Here is a 13,199-nt window from a genome sequence, read left to right as displayed (position 1 = left end):
AGCACAGAGCGGACGGCGCAGTACCGCCGGCTGGCGGCCAGCAGCAGCTGGAACAGCAGACCGGTGAGCGCCAGGTCCGGCTGCAGCGGCGCCGGGCCGTGCTGGGCGGCCGCCATCAGCAGGCAGCTGAGCAGACCGCAGACGGTCAGCAGCACGGCGAACCGCACCGCCAGCCGAGCCAGCGTGCAGGCCAGCGCCAGGGCCGTGACCGCGCGCAGCTCCTCCACCCACAGGCCGTCAAAGTGGAAATTGTCATAGGGAAAGCTGACGAGAACAGTTTCAAGGAACAGACACAGGTAAAATAATATCAAGTCGGCCGAGAAGAAACCTTTCGCCCAGAACTTCATCTGGGCAGATAAATTTCTTCACCGTGATTTAAACACTTCAAATTTTGCGCAACCATTAGGGATACGAAGATCAAGTCATCGTTTACAACATGCTGAAAATTTGAAAGGTTATTCTACTACATGGCTGAGATTCAAAAAGGTGAAGTGTTTTGTGCGCGTTGTTTGCAGCTTTTCTTTTTCTAACTACTCGATTTTACCACCGTCGGAACAAAACTCGTGATTATTGTAATCCAGTACCGTTGACCAACAGAAGCGTTGCAGAATTAAGTACTCGAACAACATCATTGCTGGGCTCCAGATATTGATAATCCATCTATTGATAATCCTCAACATCATTGCTCTGGTGCTAATAAATGATTTCGGCGATGTCCACTGTCTAAATCCAACTTCGCACGGTCGGGTGTGAAAACAGTGTCGAATCCCAAAAGTAGATCGAAGTAATCGAACGTAAACCTTTCCATAACGCATAAACAGTCAAGAAGCTCAAATAGACTTCTATTCAATCTGTCAACACATGAGATGCAACACATTGGACAAAATGTCTCCAAAAACGCTCATACCCCGGTGTCAAACAGCAACACATCGTCAAGACATCATGTCCTCCGAATGCTCGGAGAAAGCAATTCCCCCACTGACACATACGCTTAGACACGGGCACAGGACGATCATTAATCATATACCCCTCCCCTCTCACATACACTCACGCCGACTCCCCTGCGCCGTGCCGTGCTGTGTCACTGGAACCAGGGCGAGGCGGTGGCAGGCGCTGCCGCCAGCTTCTTACGGTACTTGTCGACCAGGTTCGTGAATTTGGCGTCCTCGGGGCGCTCTTTTCCGCGGCCCTTTTCCGCCTTACGCTCCCGTCGGGACGGCTTCTTCTTTTGTTGCTGCAGGGAGGGATGGGCGAAATCGGTCACTAACGGAGCAACATCAGCATGCAAACTCAGCCTAGCAATCGCCAACGACTGTTGATAAGTTGGAATAACGTAATCGAGTTGGTACTGCGGATACACAAGAATGTTATGCTTCACCATGCTATTTTAGCGAACTTCTTGGCTCTGTGTTTCATCTTTCGGCACGGTTAAAAAAGCTTAAAAACGAGAAGCGATTCGTTAATTAGTACACACAATGTTTCCTCCTGTTCGCTCCTTACAAGAATTTCAGGGAAGGAGCTGTCACCGCAAACCTTAGTCAGCCTAGCACAAACAAAGCGAAGCCAGAGTTACTATTTACCTTTTCCGCGGGCGTTCTCTCCCAGTCCTGCACCACGTCCTTCTTATGACCGGCCCGCTCCCGCCGACCCTTCTTGTCCGCCTTCAGCATCTTCCTAGTGATGGCTTTGGCGCTCTCCTGGGCGCCGGCTCGCGACTTTAGCTTGGGCAGCCGTTTATTGGAGGGATCGGCGGCCATACCGGCGTGCGCTGGCCTCGCCGGCTGGGCGGCGGAGGCGGGGGCGGCGGGGGTGGCGGCGGAGGGGGCGCTCTTGGCGGCCTTCCGGGCGCGCCTGCTGAGCGCGGCCGGCGCGACTGGCTGGTTCATCTGTCGACTCTTCTCCTCTCGTTTGCGGCGAGCGTCCAGCGCTGCCCGGTTCTCCACGGCGAACTCCACAATGGGACGCTGTCGAGAGGCCAGACACGCCGTCAGACAGACAGAGAGGTCAGAAAGAGAGGGAGAGGCATGGAAGGGGAATGTGAGGGTAATAAACGCCCGATAAACAGCCAGTAGGTCGACAATGGGCCGCTGCAAAGACGGCAGATAGGCCGTCAGATAGGAGTAGGGGCAGCCAAGAAAGATCAGACAAGTAGAGCACCCTCAATCCTCATCTTAGTTATGAAATGAAAATATGCCAGAGAAGCACGCAATGAAACTTCAGCCAGAAACCAGGCGGAAGCAACTGAGATAGAAAGTATTGCATTACGCATATCGTAATATGATATACCGTAAACCGGGGTGAGTTGATATGGATTTTGAGGTTATTCTAGATTTCGTTAAAAGCCACATTCATTTACGGAATTCTTTTTGTGCCAGTTTCATGGCACATGCCTTGGGGAGGCAATCAGCAAAAATGAATAAAAAATGTATATATTAAGCCCCTTTTTTAAAACGCCAAAGTTCATATCAACTCACCACCCCACAGGGGGTGAGTTGATATGATTTTGGATTTTTCAAAATTTCTCGGCTAAAGAAGCTCAGAGGTGAGTTGATAAAATGCCAGTGTTTAAAAAAAAGGATGAGAGAACACATCCTGAAAGAAACCATTAGAAAAATGCTAGTAGTTTGGCAGCAGACCTCACATTCATGAAAACGCAATCATGTCCAACACAGCGCGATCAAAATGGCTTGATTTTAGCAGCATCATTTTTTCGCTTTATGATACTTAGTTTTACTTAGAACATTCTGAACTTGGCTAGTCACGTGTCCTCAAGCCAACGGTATCAAAACTGGCAATATATTTTGGAATTACAAGTGTATTTTCTTGTAATTAAAACACATTGTCAGTTGCGGGTCAAGGTTGATATGCCTCTGACAGAAATAATGGATTGAAATGAAAGAATACATATACTTCTGAGCTTTTGTTGACTGGTAGTCAACAAAATATTAATGAAGTGAAGTGAAGCGAATCTAATTCGGACTGTATTCTAAGCGACATAAAACAGAATTCGGCATCAAAAGCCAAAATTAACCCTCGCACTTATAGGCGGGCGAACGGACCACCTCGGCTTTTCGCACATAACTCGCGCAAAAAGCGGCCGATCACGACGAAACTTTCAGTACCTCTCGAGTTTATCAATTTTACACATGTTCTAAAGATTTCATGACTCTGACTCAAATGGTTTTTGACTTGTGACCTGATTCTCGAGACCATGCTTGGCCGGAATCGCGATTTGGCGTAGTCGGCTCACATTATCCGCGCATTTCCAGTCTTTTTGTGATTGTAACGTCCAAACATGTAAATGATGTTGGTCCCACGCAGTATTTTGGGTGTCAACTGTCAAGGTCACCTGAAGGTCAGGTCAGGTCATTGACCTTTGGTGACCTCGGTTCACTTTTTGGAGTTTTACATGTTTCTAGGGTAGTTTTTTTCGGGCCGATTTCGAATTTAACATGCATTTGATCATTTATGAAGTAGTTTTAGTGCCTTCGTAACATGTTACGACACCGTCAGTGGTAGCTGACACTTGACACTCCCTATGGATAGCCGGCAGGACACCTACTGGTTGACCTGACCTGACCTGACCTGGCCTAAATGTACGAAGACATCTGTGAGCAAAACTAACATGACATTCGCGATCAGCAACAGCCAAAAAATAATATACTCGCTTTACGAACTTCAAATAACCCCCTATTTTCCCGACTTCTGGGTAATTGACCTGGCCTGGAAGGTTAACCAATGACCAAGTTGGTTATCATCGGCTTCCTCGCGTCTCGGGCAACACGCTCATTTTTTCCGCGAAGCTCTAGCTCCACCAGGGGCCAAACGACGATGGGATTCCAACGGACCCCCCCCCCCCATACGTTAAACGCTGGCAAAACACGAATACGGGCGAGGGCTAAACACCAGTCAATTTCTTTATATTGTTTGTTCCATTTCATTTTGCCTCTCATTCTCGGTTGGCAACTGCCAAGCAGGAAAACTAATCAGTTTCACGAGATCAGAATTCCCGCGCTGTTAGCCATAAAGAAATGACAGTTCTGTCATTTTCGAAACTACGAATAAATATAACAGTTTTTTTAATCTGTATGTAATATAGGTGTTCCATAGTGTTCCTTTGTAGCTTGTAGGGAGCCATCTTGAGACTTGACAGGGAGCTGTGCTGTGCCTTTTGCATGTTAGGTATGTCCACAGAAAAAAACTTTGGGGTTACTGATGTTAGTTGTCGGACCTTCGTCCCCGTCTTGAGTTGAGATTCAGTTTCATAACGTTTCGGCCAGTTACTCTCCGGCCGTCGTCACTCGTCAGGTGTTCTTTGACCCTCAAGGACCTGGATGTTGGTGGCGTTGCGCCGTACGCGTCAAACAGTTCGAAAGCTCCTGTAGTCAGCGGGAATCGAACTCGGGTTTCCCCGGTGATGGTCCACGGTTGTAACCACTCCACTATCGAGGCAGGCTTGACTACGGCCGGAGAAGCTACTGGCTGAAACGTTGTGAAACTAACATCTCAACTCAAGACGGGGACGAAAGTCCGACAACTAACATCAGTGATACTAACAGGCCTCGTCTCAAGCATTCAGAAAAAAAAAACTAAAGCTTTTGGGGTTGATGGAATGATGTGGGGAAAGAAAAGGAGAAGAGTTGGTCTAATTGACTTTGTCTTACCTGCAGACCCATATTTCATGCTAATTTGCATGCCTACCAGCCTGGTATCAGCTTTTATCATGCATATCAACTCACCACCTGATGGCATATCAACTCACCACCTGTCACTTTTCTTAAAATTATAAAAAAGCGTTGTTATAGGTGAAACCCAAAACTACCTGGGATCAACAGTAAATTGATGGTAGTTTCTTCCCCAGTGCATGTTGTTTCATGAATATCCACCGTCTTTGCTGTAGGGTGGGGACTTTTCCTTAGTTTCAAAATCAGAAGAAAAAAAGGACTTTGAAAAAAGTAATGTGTTAAGAAGGCACTGCACCACATGCATGCCTTTCTCAGCTATATGCATCACTTATTGGTTGCTTCACTTCACAGAAAAATAAAACTAAAAATTGGTTTACAAATGGATGAGCAGCACACATTTTAACATTTTTCGAGCAATTTATATCAACTCACCACCCCATATCAACTCACCCCGGTTTACGGTACATTATATTATGTCAGCTTTCATTAGCCCCGACCTATCTGCTCCAAGGTCACGTCCGCACCCAACTCGCCAGTCCCTCTTTCTTACCCTGTTCACGGTGAAGATCTCGGGGTTGTTGTTGATGTTACGCAGGGCAGCGAGTGACGCCTCGTGCTGCGTGAAGGTGACGAAGCCGTACTCCTTGGACTGGCCCCGCGGATGAGACGATACATCCCGCCGGTCTCGCATCACTCGAGCCTGCGCGCAAACGTACAAACACGTCACGCGTCATAACAAATACTTCGGATACACACGCTTGACGCTTACCACGTCATAGTCTTGGAATTACACAACGTAGAGCCGCAACAAAGGCCTTTGAGGACAACTAACTAGCGACCGGCTCACACTGATTCGTCCATCACATCAGATGTTAATCCATATATTCCCTATATCGTAACACATGCCAGCATATCATTCTAACCGACGGTCCGCCCTTCAGTTTGGGACGGGGAGTCATACCTCTGTGATCTGCGCCCCTGCCGGCGCGTGCTGCTGGAACAGCTTCCGCAGCCGGCCGTCATCCCAGTCGACCGGCAGGTTGTGTACACACAGTCGCACCGGGGACACGAACATGCCCAGGTTGCGCAGCATCTTGGTCTTCCACTTCTCGAGGCCGATGCGTTTGTTGATGTCAGCGCGCGACACTCCCTCGGCTGCCCGGCTGCCCTCGCGTACCACTGTCGGTACCAGGGGAGGGAACGGGTGTAAGTAAATGGGCAGACCCATGACAGCGGGGAGACGGGCACGGAGATGAAAACGTTGGAAGATCACTCTCACACGTCACGAAAAGGGGCGGTAGCGAGTTGAATCAAACAATGGCACAACAAACGCAAGCCGGTCAACAATTACATCAAGCACACATACATAGTGTCAAAGTATGCGAATTCATGGACATGAGGCGTCCCTCTGAAACGCTAAAAAGAATACAAATGGATCGTGCGATATCTACTGCACGGGAGCAGCGTTCATTTCCAGAGCCGATTGACTTACGTCCTTCTCTGGCTAGGTAGAGGTTGCGCTTGTCCTTGCCCTCCGAGGCCTTCTCCTTCTCCAGTTCCCCCTTTCGCCGCAGCTGGTCCTTGTTGACCGCTGGTAGCACCTCGATCCGACGGTCATCCAGCGTGAACAGGGCGGCATTGTCGGGGCTGACGGCCGCCGTTCGCGCTGCCTCCGCCTCCTCGGCACTCTGAAACCAAGACGGCGCTCTTCAGTAACCTTCTGCGGTTGGCAGACAGTCGAACTACACACAGCCGTTAGTGAATACCTACTAACGTCAGAGCAGCCCTTGATGGAAGGCGGCAGCGAATATCGACGCGCGTGATAACATAATGAAACAATACATCGCCGGCTTGAATAACATAAGAGGGTTAAATGGCCGACTGACCTTGAACTGAACGAAGGCCGTGCCGCGCGGGTGCTCGGTAAGCGGGTCGACACACAGCAGCGCGTACTTGACCCGGCCGAACTGGGAGAACAGCTCCTTCAGCGTGTCCTGGTCCGTGTCGAACGACAGGTTCTTTATGAACAGCGTGCAGCCCTCGCCGACATCACTGGCCACCTTGCGATTTCTTTTAGCTGGCGTGGCGGCTTCCTCCTCCACGTCGCTACCTTCGTTCTCCTCACTTTCCTCTTCGGCGTCGCTCTCGTCACTTTTATCGTCATCGTCACTGCCTTCTTCGTCTTCGTCAGAGGCGGCGTCACTCTCACCGGTTTCAGCATCGTCACCATCCTCCTCCTCGTCATCGCCACTCTCCTCGTCTTCTTCACTGTCTTCCTCTTCTGGGGTTTCTTGGTCGACTGATGCCTTGCCCGGAGAGCTGAAAATATGTTCCATCGTCCGTGATGCAAAAAAAAAAAACACAATAAACAGTACGACGCTCGAAGGACATCATAAGCGATATTGATGGGAAGGACTTCACACCAGTTATCACACTACTGGACAACAAGCAAGCTCCCGAAAACACTGTGGTAATCACAGGATGCATGGCAAGTGGCGATGTTGTTTCCAAACATTGTCATTAAATTGAGATAAGAGTAAATTTCACTGGAAAGTTCAGGCAATGTAACCCGAAATAGTCGCCGGGTAGGACGTGTACAATCAAACAAAGCTGACTAAATACATATGCTGTTGAATTACTTGTAGGTATGTAAAAGAAAACTGATCGATGCACGGAACAATGATGCTGAATTACTTATTAGTAAAAAATAAATCGACATTCGACACCCTAAACGATTTTAATAGTAAAAACTAAAAGAGCAAATATGGCGATAAGTTGAGCTGAAACAGTATTTGATCAGTGGATAGTGTGCTATCAAAGAACTCATTGCCATATATTGCACTCAATGACAGGTACACGGATACATTTTCAAAGACTGACCTGTTCATCGTCTCGTCATGGCTGGAGCCGTCATCGTCACTCCCCTCGTCTTCTTCTTCTTCGTCCTCATCTTCTACATCCTCCTCATCATCTAGAGGTCGCTTACTACCCTTGCTGCCGCCCGTCTGCGCCGGCTTCTGGGCGGCTTCGTACCGTGTCTTGTCCACCGCCCAGTCAATGACTATCGGTCGACCTGCACAAAAGAACGGAAACGGAGAGTTTGTATGTCAATACTGCTAAGATAAATCAGTGTCGGGTTCACTTTCGCCCAAAGGAAGCGTAGCAATCATTTTTCCGTAGCCGATCTAGTGTAACGCAACAAAAAATACCGGCTTGAGGAGACACACAGTAAAAAAAAAACAAAACAAAAAAACAATGATATGAAAGATTACTTGATACGACAAAAACACAAATCATGATTTACCAAGTACTTCATCAGCTTTTAGAGTTACACTTACCAAGAAAGGGCTTTGTATTATACTTCTTGATAGCCTCTTGAGCATGCTTTTCATGCTTGAACTGAACAAAGCCACAGCCAACTAGAAGCCCATTCGATTTCTTCAACAGTTTAACTTCTGTAACGGGTCCAACGGATGCGAAATGCTTACGGAATGAGTCGTCGGTAACCTGAAACATAAAACAAAACACTGAGACCATCTATCAAAATGAATGAGTCCATGAATCTATTAAATCCATCCCTTCAATGATTCATCCATTTAATGATTCAATGGACGTTATAAAGCTCCTAGTCGGCTCTTTTCTATTCGAACATTATGAGTAAATGACTTCAACAACACGACACAATTAAAATCTGTTCGTTTACCGGCATACGTGCTGGTGCTTCGGAACCAGAACCTCTCACCTTGAACGACAAATTCCGGACAATAAGACGACCTTTCTTGTTTGGTGCTGCTGCATGTGCATCCTCTTTAGCATCGGGCGACTTCTTTTTCTTAGGAGGACTGCTTTTAACGGCGGCTGCTCCGCTGTCCGTTTTCTGTTTCTTCCGTACCGGTTCTTTCGACGGCGTGTGTTGATCGGAGCCGGCGGGGTGGCCTGAACCTTCCTTGGCGGCTCTGGACTGTTTCTGTTTTCGGTTTGATATGGACACAGTGAGATGGTTGCCGCGAACAGTGGCGTTTTGGAGCTCCGCCGCGGCTGTATCCGTGTCCTCCGGTAGCGCGTACGTCACGAACGCGTATGACGAGGCCTCATTCTTGGCTGTAAGACAATGTTAGCTGTGACAGCATGTTTCAACAAAGTTATGCATAGAACAGTATGCTTTTAAGAAGTTCTTTTGATATACTTGATATTGCAATGACTCAATGATTTATTCCAATAATTATCCTAAAACATAACAACCAGGAAATGGTATGATCCATAGGTAGGAAACTGTGCACCATAAGCATGACTCAACTGCACAAATAGCTTAATTTGACAAAGTCTAATAAAAGAAACCACTTTGTAAAAATAAAGTTACCCTTGAGGACAAAACATTTCTTGATAGGTCCTGCTTCTCCAAATATTTCTTCTACTTCTGTCCGTGTGGCATCCACTGGAAGATTGCCCACATACAAAGTGGATGATTTTATCTGGGGTGTCATTTCTACTTCAATGTCTTCTGACTGAATTCTGCATTTGCATCAATCTGGAACATAAAAAAGAAAGACTCTACTCAGCATTGCCAGGGTCAGCTTCATTCTGTGATCTGCTTGCAAATGATATGTGATATGCTGCTTTGTGAATGTACCAACTATGCAACCATAGAACACACAATCATGATAGGCATACACAGTGCCAATGAAAGACAACATGTCATATTTAGGTTTCTACTTGGTCAGTGTAACTGCCCCATGCCCACTGATCCTAATGGCAGCAGGGAAACATTGTCATAGACCTTTATTAGCATCTTGGAGCTTGAAGGCACTACCACTGCAAAAGCTCAGACTGTCCTGTCACAGAAAGGCAGAATGCAAAATACTGAAAACAGGATATCATTATCACACAGAACCTCTCAGTGTGAAGAAAATTGGAAAATGAAAAAGTATTTACTTTAATGGTTTTAACTAGCCATCTTGCAGTCATTTCATCAATTTTCAAGTCCGACTTAAAATTGCTACAATCACAATGAACATTAATAGTAATTCTACCATCACATATGCTAAGAATTAAATCACAAAGTACTGCACTTCAAAATCATCATTAACACTGAACTTGCAACAAATTAAGCCAAAATAATAAAATTCCAAGCCATATTACTACGTATCAACTCCCATAGAGCTAGTTTGAGATTCCATAAGACTGAGGCCAGTTTTACCAACAGAAAATAGCAGCCAGCCTGAATTTTTCGCTTTAAGACTGCTTCACATACGGAGTGTAAACGTGCTGGGCAGTGGGCACATAAGCGGATAGGGTTTACCATTTACAGTTCTTTATGCGACCTTACGGTCACAGCCGACATGGTCAAACACAAGTTGATGCGACTCAAGAGCTCTAGTTCCCCAGGGCCAGACAGAATCCACCCTAGGGTCTTGGTCGAGGCTGCTGCTCAGCTGGCGGTCCCACTCTCCATCATCTACAACAAGTCCATCCAGTCTGGCTGTCTTCCAGACGACTGGAAGCTTGGCACCGTAGTACCTATTCTGAAGAAGGGGGACAGGCTGGACCCAGGCAATTATCGCCCAGTGAGCTTGACTGCAATTCCTTGCAAGGTACTTGAATCCCTGATTCGAGATCATCTCATGACTCACCTGGAAGAAGCCAACCTCCTATCAAACCACCAGCACGGCTTCAGACCACAGCGATCCTGCATGACCCAGCTTCTTGAAGTGCTGGATGAGTGGACCAAGTGCATAGAAAATGGCGAACCAGTTGACGCGGTGTACCTCGACTTCAGAAAGGCCTTTGACTCGGTGCCACACCTGAGACTTCTGAATAAACTCGAGCGATACGGGATCACAGGTAGGGTAAAGGGCTGGATTGCCTCCTTCCTGTCAGATCGGCGTCAACAGGTGGTGATCAGAGGACACTGCTCGCCTTGGGAGACTGTGACCAGTGGGGTTCCTCAAGGGTCAGTCCTCGGGCCGATGCTGTTCATCATCTTTATCAGACTTACCCGAATCCGTGCAGAGCTCCATCAAGGTCTTTGCAGATGATACCAAAATCTTCGGAACACCATCGTCCACTGGAACAAGCTTAATCCAGCGAGACATTGAGGAAGTGGCCAAGTGGTCCGAGAAGTGGCAACTGCCTTTCAACGAATCGAAGTGCAAAGTCCTTCATCTCGGCCCTAGGAATCCTGGGCGCTCATACACCATGAATGGTCTTCAGCTGAAGACGGTTGAAGTAGAGAAGGACCTGGGGGTTCAGCTGGACTCTGACCTGAAGTTTCGTAAGCAGGCCGCGTCTGCAGCTGCAAAGGGCAACCAAATGCTCGCACTGATAAGAAGATCGTTCAGCTGCATTGATGCGACTACCCTGCCGATCCTCTTCAAAACGCTGGTACGACCCCATCTAGAATATGGGAACCTCATCTGGGGGCCCTTCAACCGAGCTGATCAGAGGCTGATTGAACGAGTGCAGCGGAGAGCAACCAAACTGGTCCGAGAGCTGAGACACTTGCCCTATCAGGAACGCCTCCGGCGCCTCAAGCTCCCATCAATGTACCACCGAAGACGGAGAGGAGACGTAATCGCCATCTTCCAGATTTTGACGGGTGGAGTTAACGTTCGGCCGGACCAGTTTTTCGAGCAGGCAGTGTCATCTGTCACCAGAGGACATGCTCTGAAGCTGTTGAAGCCTCAAGCTACTTCAAGACCCAGGAGAAACTCTCTATCGGTCCGCGCCATCAACGACTGGAACGCGCTTCCTGCCTCTGTGGTCCTCTCTACGTCTGTCAATCTCTTCAAAGCCCGTCTCGACTCTCACTGGGGTGATGCATCCTTTGACATCCCAGTCCAAGATTCATGACTGTCACTAGTAAGGAGCTCGATGAGATCAGATCCCTACAGGCCTTATAGGCCTCAAAATTCTGTATTGGTAAGGTAAGGTAAGGTAAGGTAAGGTTCTTTAGGCAAGAAATTCCGGCACGCGGCTATTTTTCTGATGGTAGAACTGGCCTCAGGCCTGATAAGATTCTCATTCTTAGGAAAGCATTAGAATGCTCCCATGTGCTTTAAATGAATCTCCTGCAGCTTACTTAAACAGTTTTGAAATAGCAAGTACCTTTGAGGCTTAATATAAGGCTTTCTTTAATGTTTTTTAAGTTTCACAGGAAAACGACGCATCATTTGTCATGGTCGCGTCAACTCATTTCGGCCCTCTGCCTCTTGCTCGGCCTCAGCCTCGGCCCCTGCAGTCGGCAGATTTAAGTCTGTGTGTATTAGGCAATAGACACACTCTGCAACAACTTACCACAGCTTTGTGGATGCAAATATTTCACGGTAAATGCAGGTAAATAAAAGTATGGAATATTTAATTACTTATTTATGATGCGATTGCGTTCAGCGTGATTCGCCACGTGCGTGCGCCTGGGAATTTTGCATGAATGTTATGTCTTTGTCACGCCATTTATGTCGACTCATCAAATAAGCATGCGACTAGGAATTTGTAAATGCATTATTAATCACGGTCAGCTTCGTCATAAAAGTTAATTTCAGAGAATAAGAATTTGCAGATAGTTTAAGAATATGTAACTTATTCACTTGTTACGGGGTTGATGAATGTGGCAAGCGAATCAGCCGCCACGCTACCAAGTACAGGCAGCTACACGCGCCTTGCTACACGCTACCAGCTTCCAGGCATGTGACGATAAACCTGTCAGGTTGTACTTTGTAGCTCAGTTATTGAGCGGACCTTGCTGACACTGGCGAAGATGATTGATGCTAGGTCCTTGGGAGAAGCTATTGATCTAGAAAATTAGGTCTACTTATATGCGTAAATTTGTTGCTTTTGAGGGAACATGCTCAAAGTTAATGAATCTTGAAAAAGGCTCTAGGTAGGGGTGGGTATTCTATAACGACATGACCACTTTGACCACTTTCTGACAGAAAAGTTACCAGATCTGTCTATGAACAGTCATTCTGTAACTACACATGCATTATCAAATATGAATTCGAGCCCCATTGACACTTACCATGAAACATGCTTCGTATATTTGAACATTGTGAGTTGTGGTCACATCGCAGATATACTGCATGATCGATTGGTATCGATTGGTTGTGAGCGTCCGAACTGCGGAGGCCATCGCAGCGCCCGGACTTCTGACGAGCAAGGCTCTGTTTAGAATATGCTGCGACCTTAAAAACAATCCTTCTTCACAACACACATCTACCGAACACACCACGATACGCCCGCCCAATCACCCTTGATGTTCGTGCTACACTCATCAAATGTGCTTCATAGTCATTCATAGTCTTCATTCAGTCATGTGCCATGAGGTGTTTCAGCATTTGACCAGCCAACTGCCAAGTTCGGCCGTCTGTCGTGACATGCAAAGTTACGCTGCCCTAATCGTTTCCACGTCTACTTCTTCCGGCTCGGGGTATGCACGCAATTATATGCATCACACAGAACAGTACTGTTCGTAAGAGCGCCCATTTAGAGAAGTGTAACTTTCTGTGACTAAACTCGTAT

General features: G+C 47.2%; 1 protein-coding gene across 8 annotated transcripts; it reads right to left on the bottom strand.

The window, feature by feature from the left end:
* Window positions 1-825: 825 nt before the first annotated feature.
* LOC122372293 (RNA-binding protein 28-like) lies at window positions 826-13,118 on the bottom strand. Of its 8 annotated transcripts, none has more exons than XM_043349329.1 (11): window positions 12,700-13,118; window positions 9,046-9,213; window positions 8,428-8,786; window positions 8,024-8,192; window positions 7,566-7,758; window positions 6,572-7,004; window positions 6,178-6,373; window positions 5,647-5,864; window positions 5,236-5,385; window positions 1,581-1,964; window positions 826-1,234 (listed from the first exon to the last, which is right to left on the bottom strand). In XM_043349329.1, exons 2-11 carry the CDS (start codon window positions 9,167-9,169, stop codon window positions 1,082-1,084), a joined length of 2,379 nt encoding a protein of 792 aa, XP_043205264.1. In that variant the 5' UTR covers window positions 9,170-9,213; window positions 12,700-13,118; the 3' UTR covers window positions 826-1,081. The 8 variants fall into 8 exon arrangements, with proteins under 8 accessions (XP_043205264.1, XP_043205270.1, XP_043205265.1 ...); XM_043349335.1 differs by lacking the exon at window positions 12,700-13,118 and adding an exon at window positions 11,979-12,355; XM_043349330.1 differs by lacking the exon at window positions 12,700-13,118 and adding an exon at window positions 12,047-12,096.
* Window positions 13,119-13,199: the final 81 nt, after the last annotated feature.

The sequence above is a fragment of the Amphibalanus amphitrite genome, unplaced genomic scaffold (assembly GCF_019059575.1).
Source record: "Amphibalanus amphitrite isolate SeventyFive unplaced genomic scaffold, NRLGWU_Aamphi_draft 001341F_arrow, whole genome shotgun sequence".
NCBI classification, from domain to species: Eukaryota; Metazoa; Arthropoda; class Thecostraca; order Balanomorpha; family Balanidae; genus Amphibalanus; species Amphibalanus amphitrite.
The sequence above is the reverse complement of the archived record's forward strand: the minus strand, read 5'-3'. Positions and strand labels throughout refer to the sequence as shown.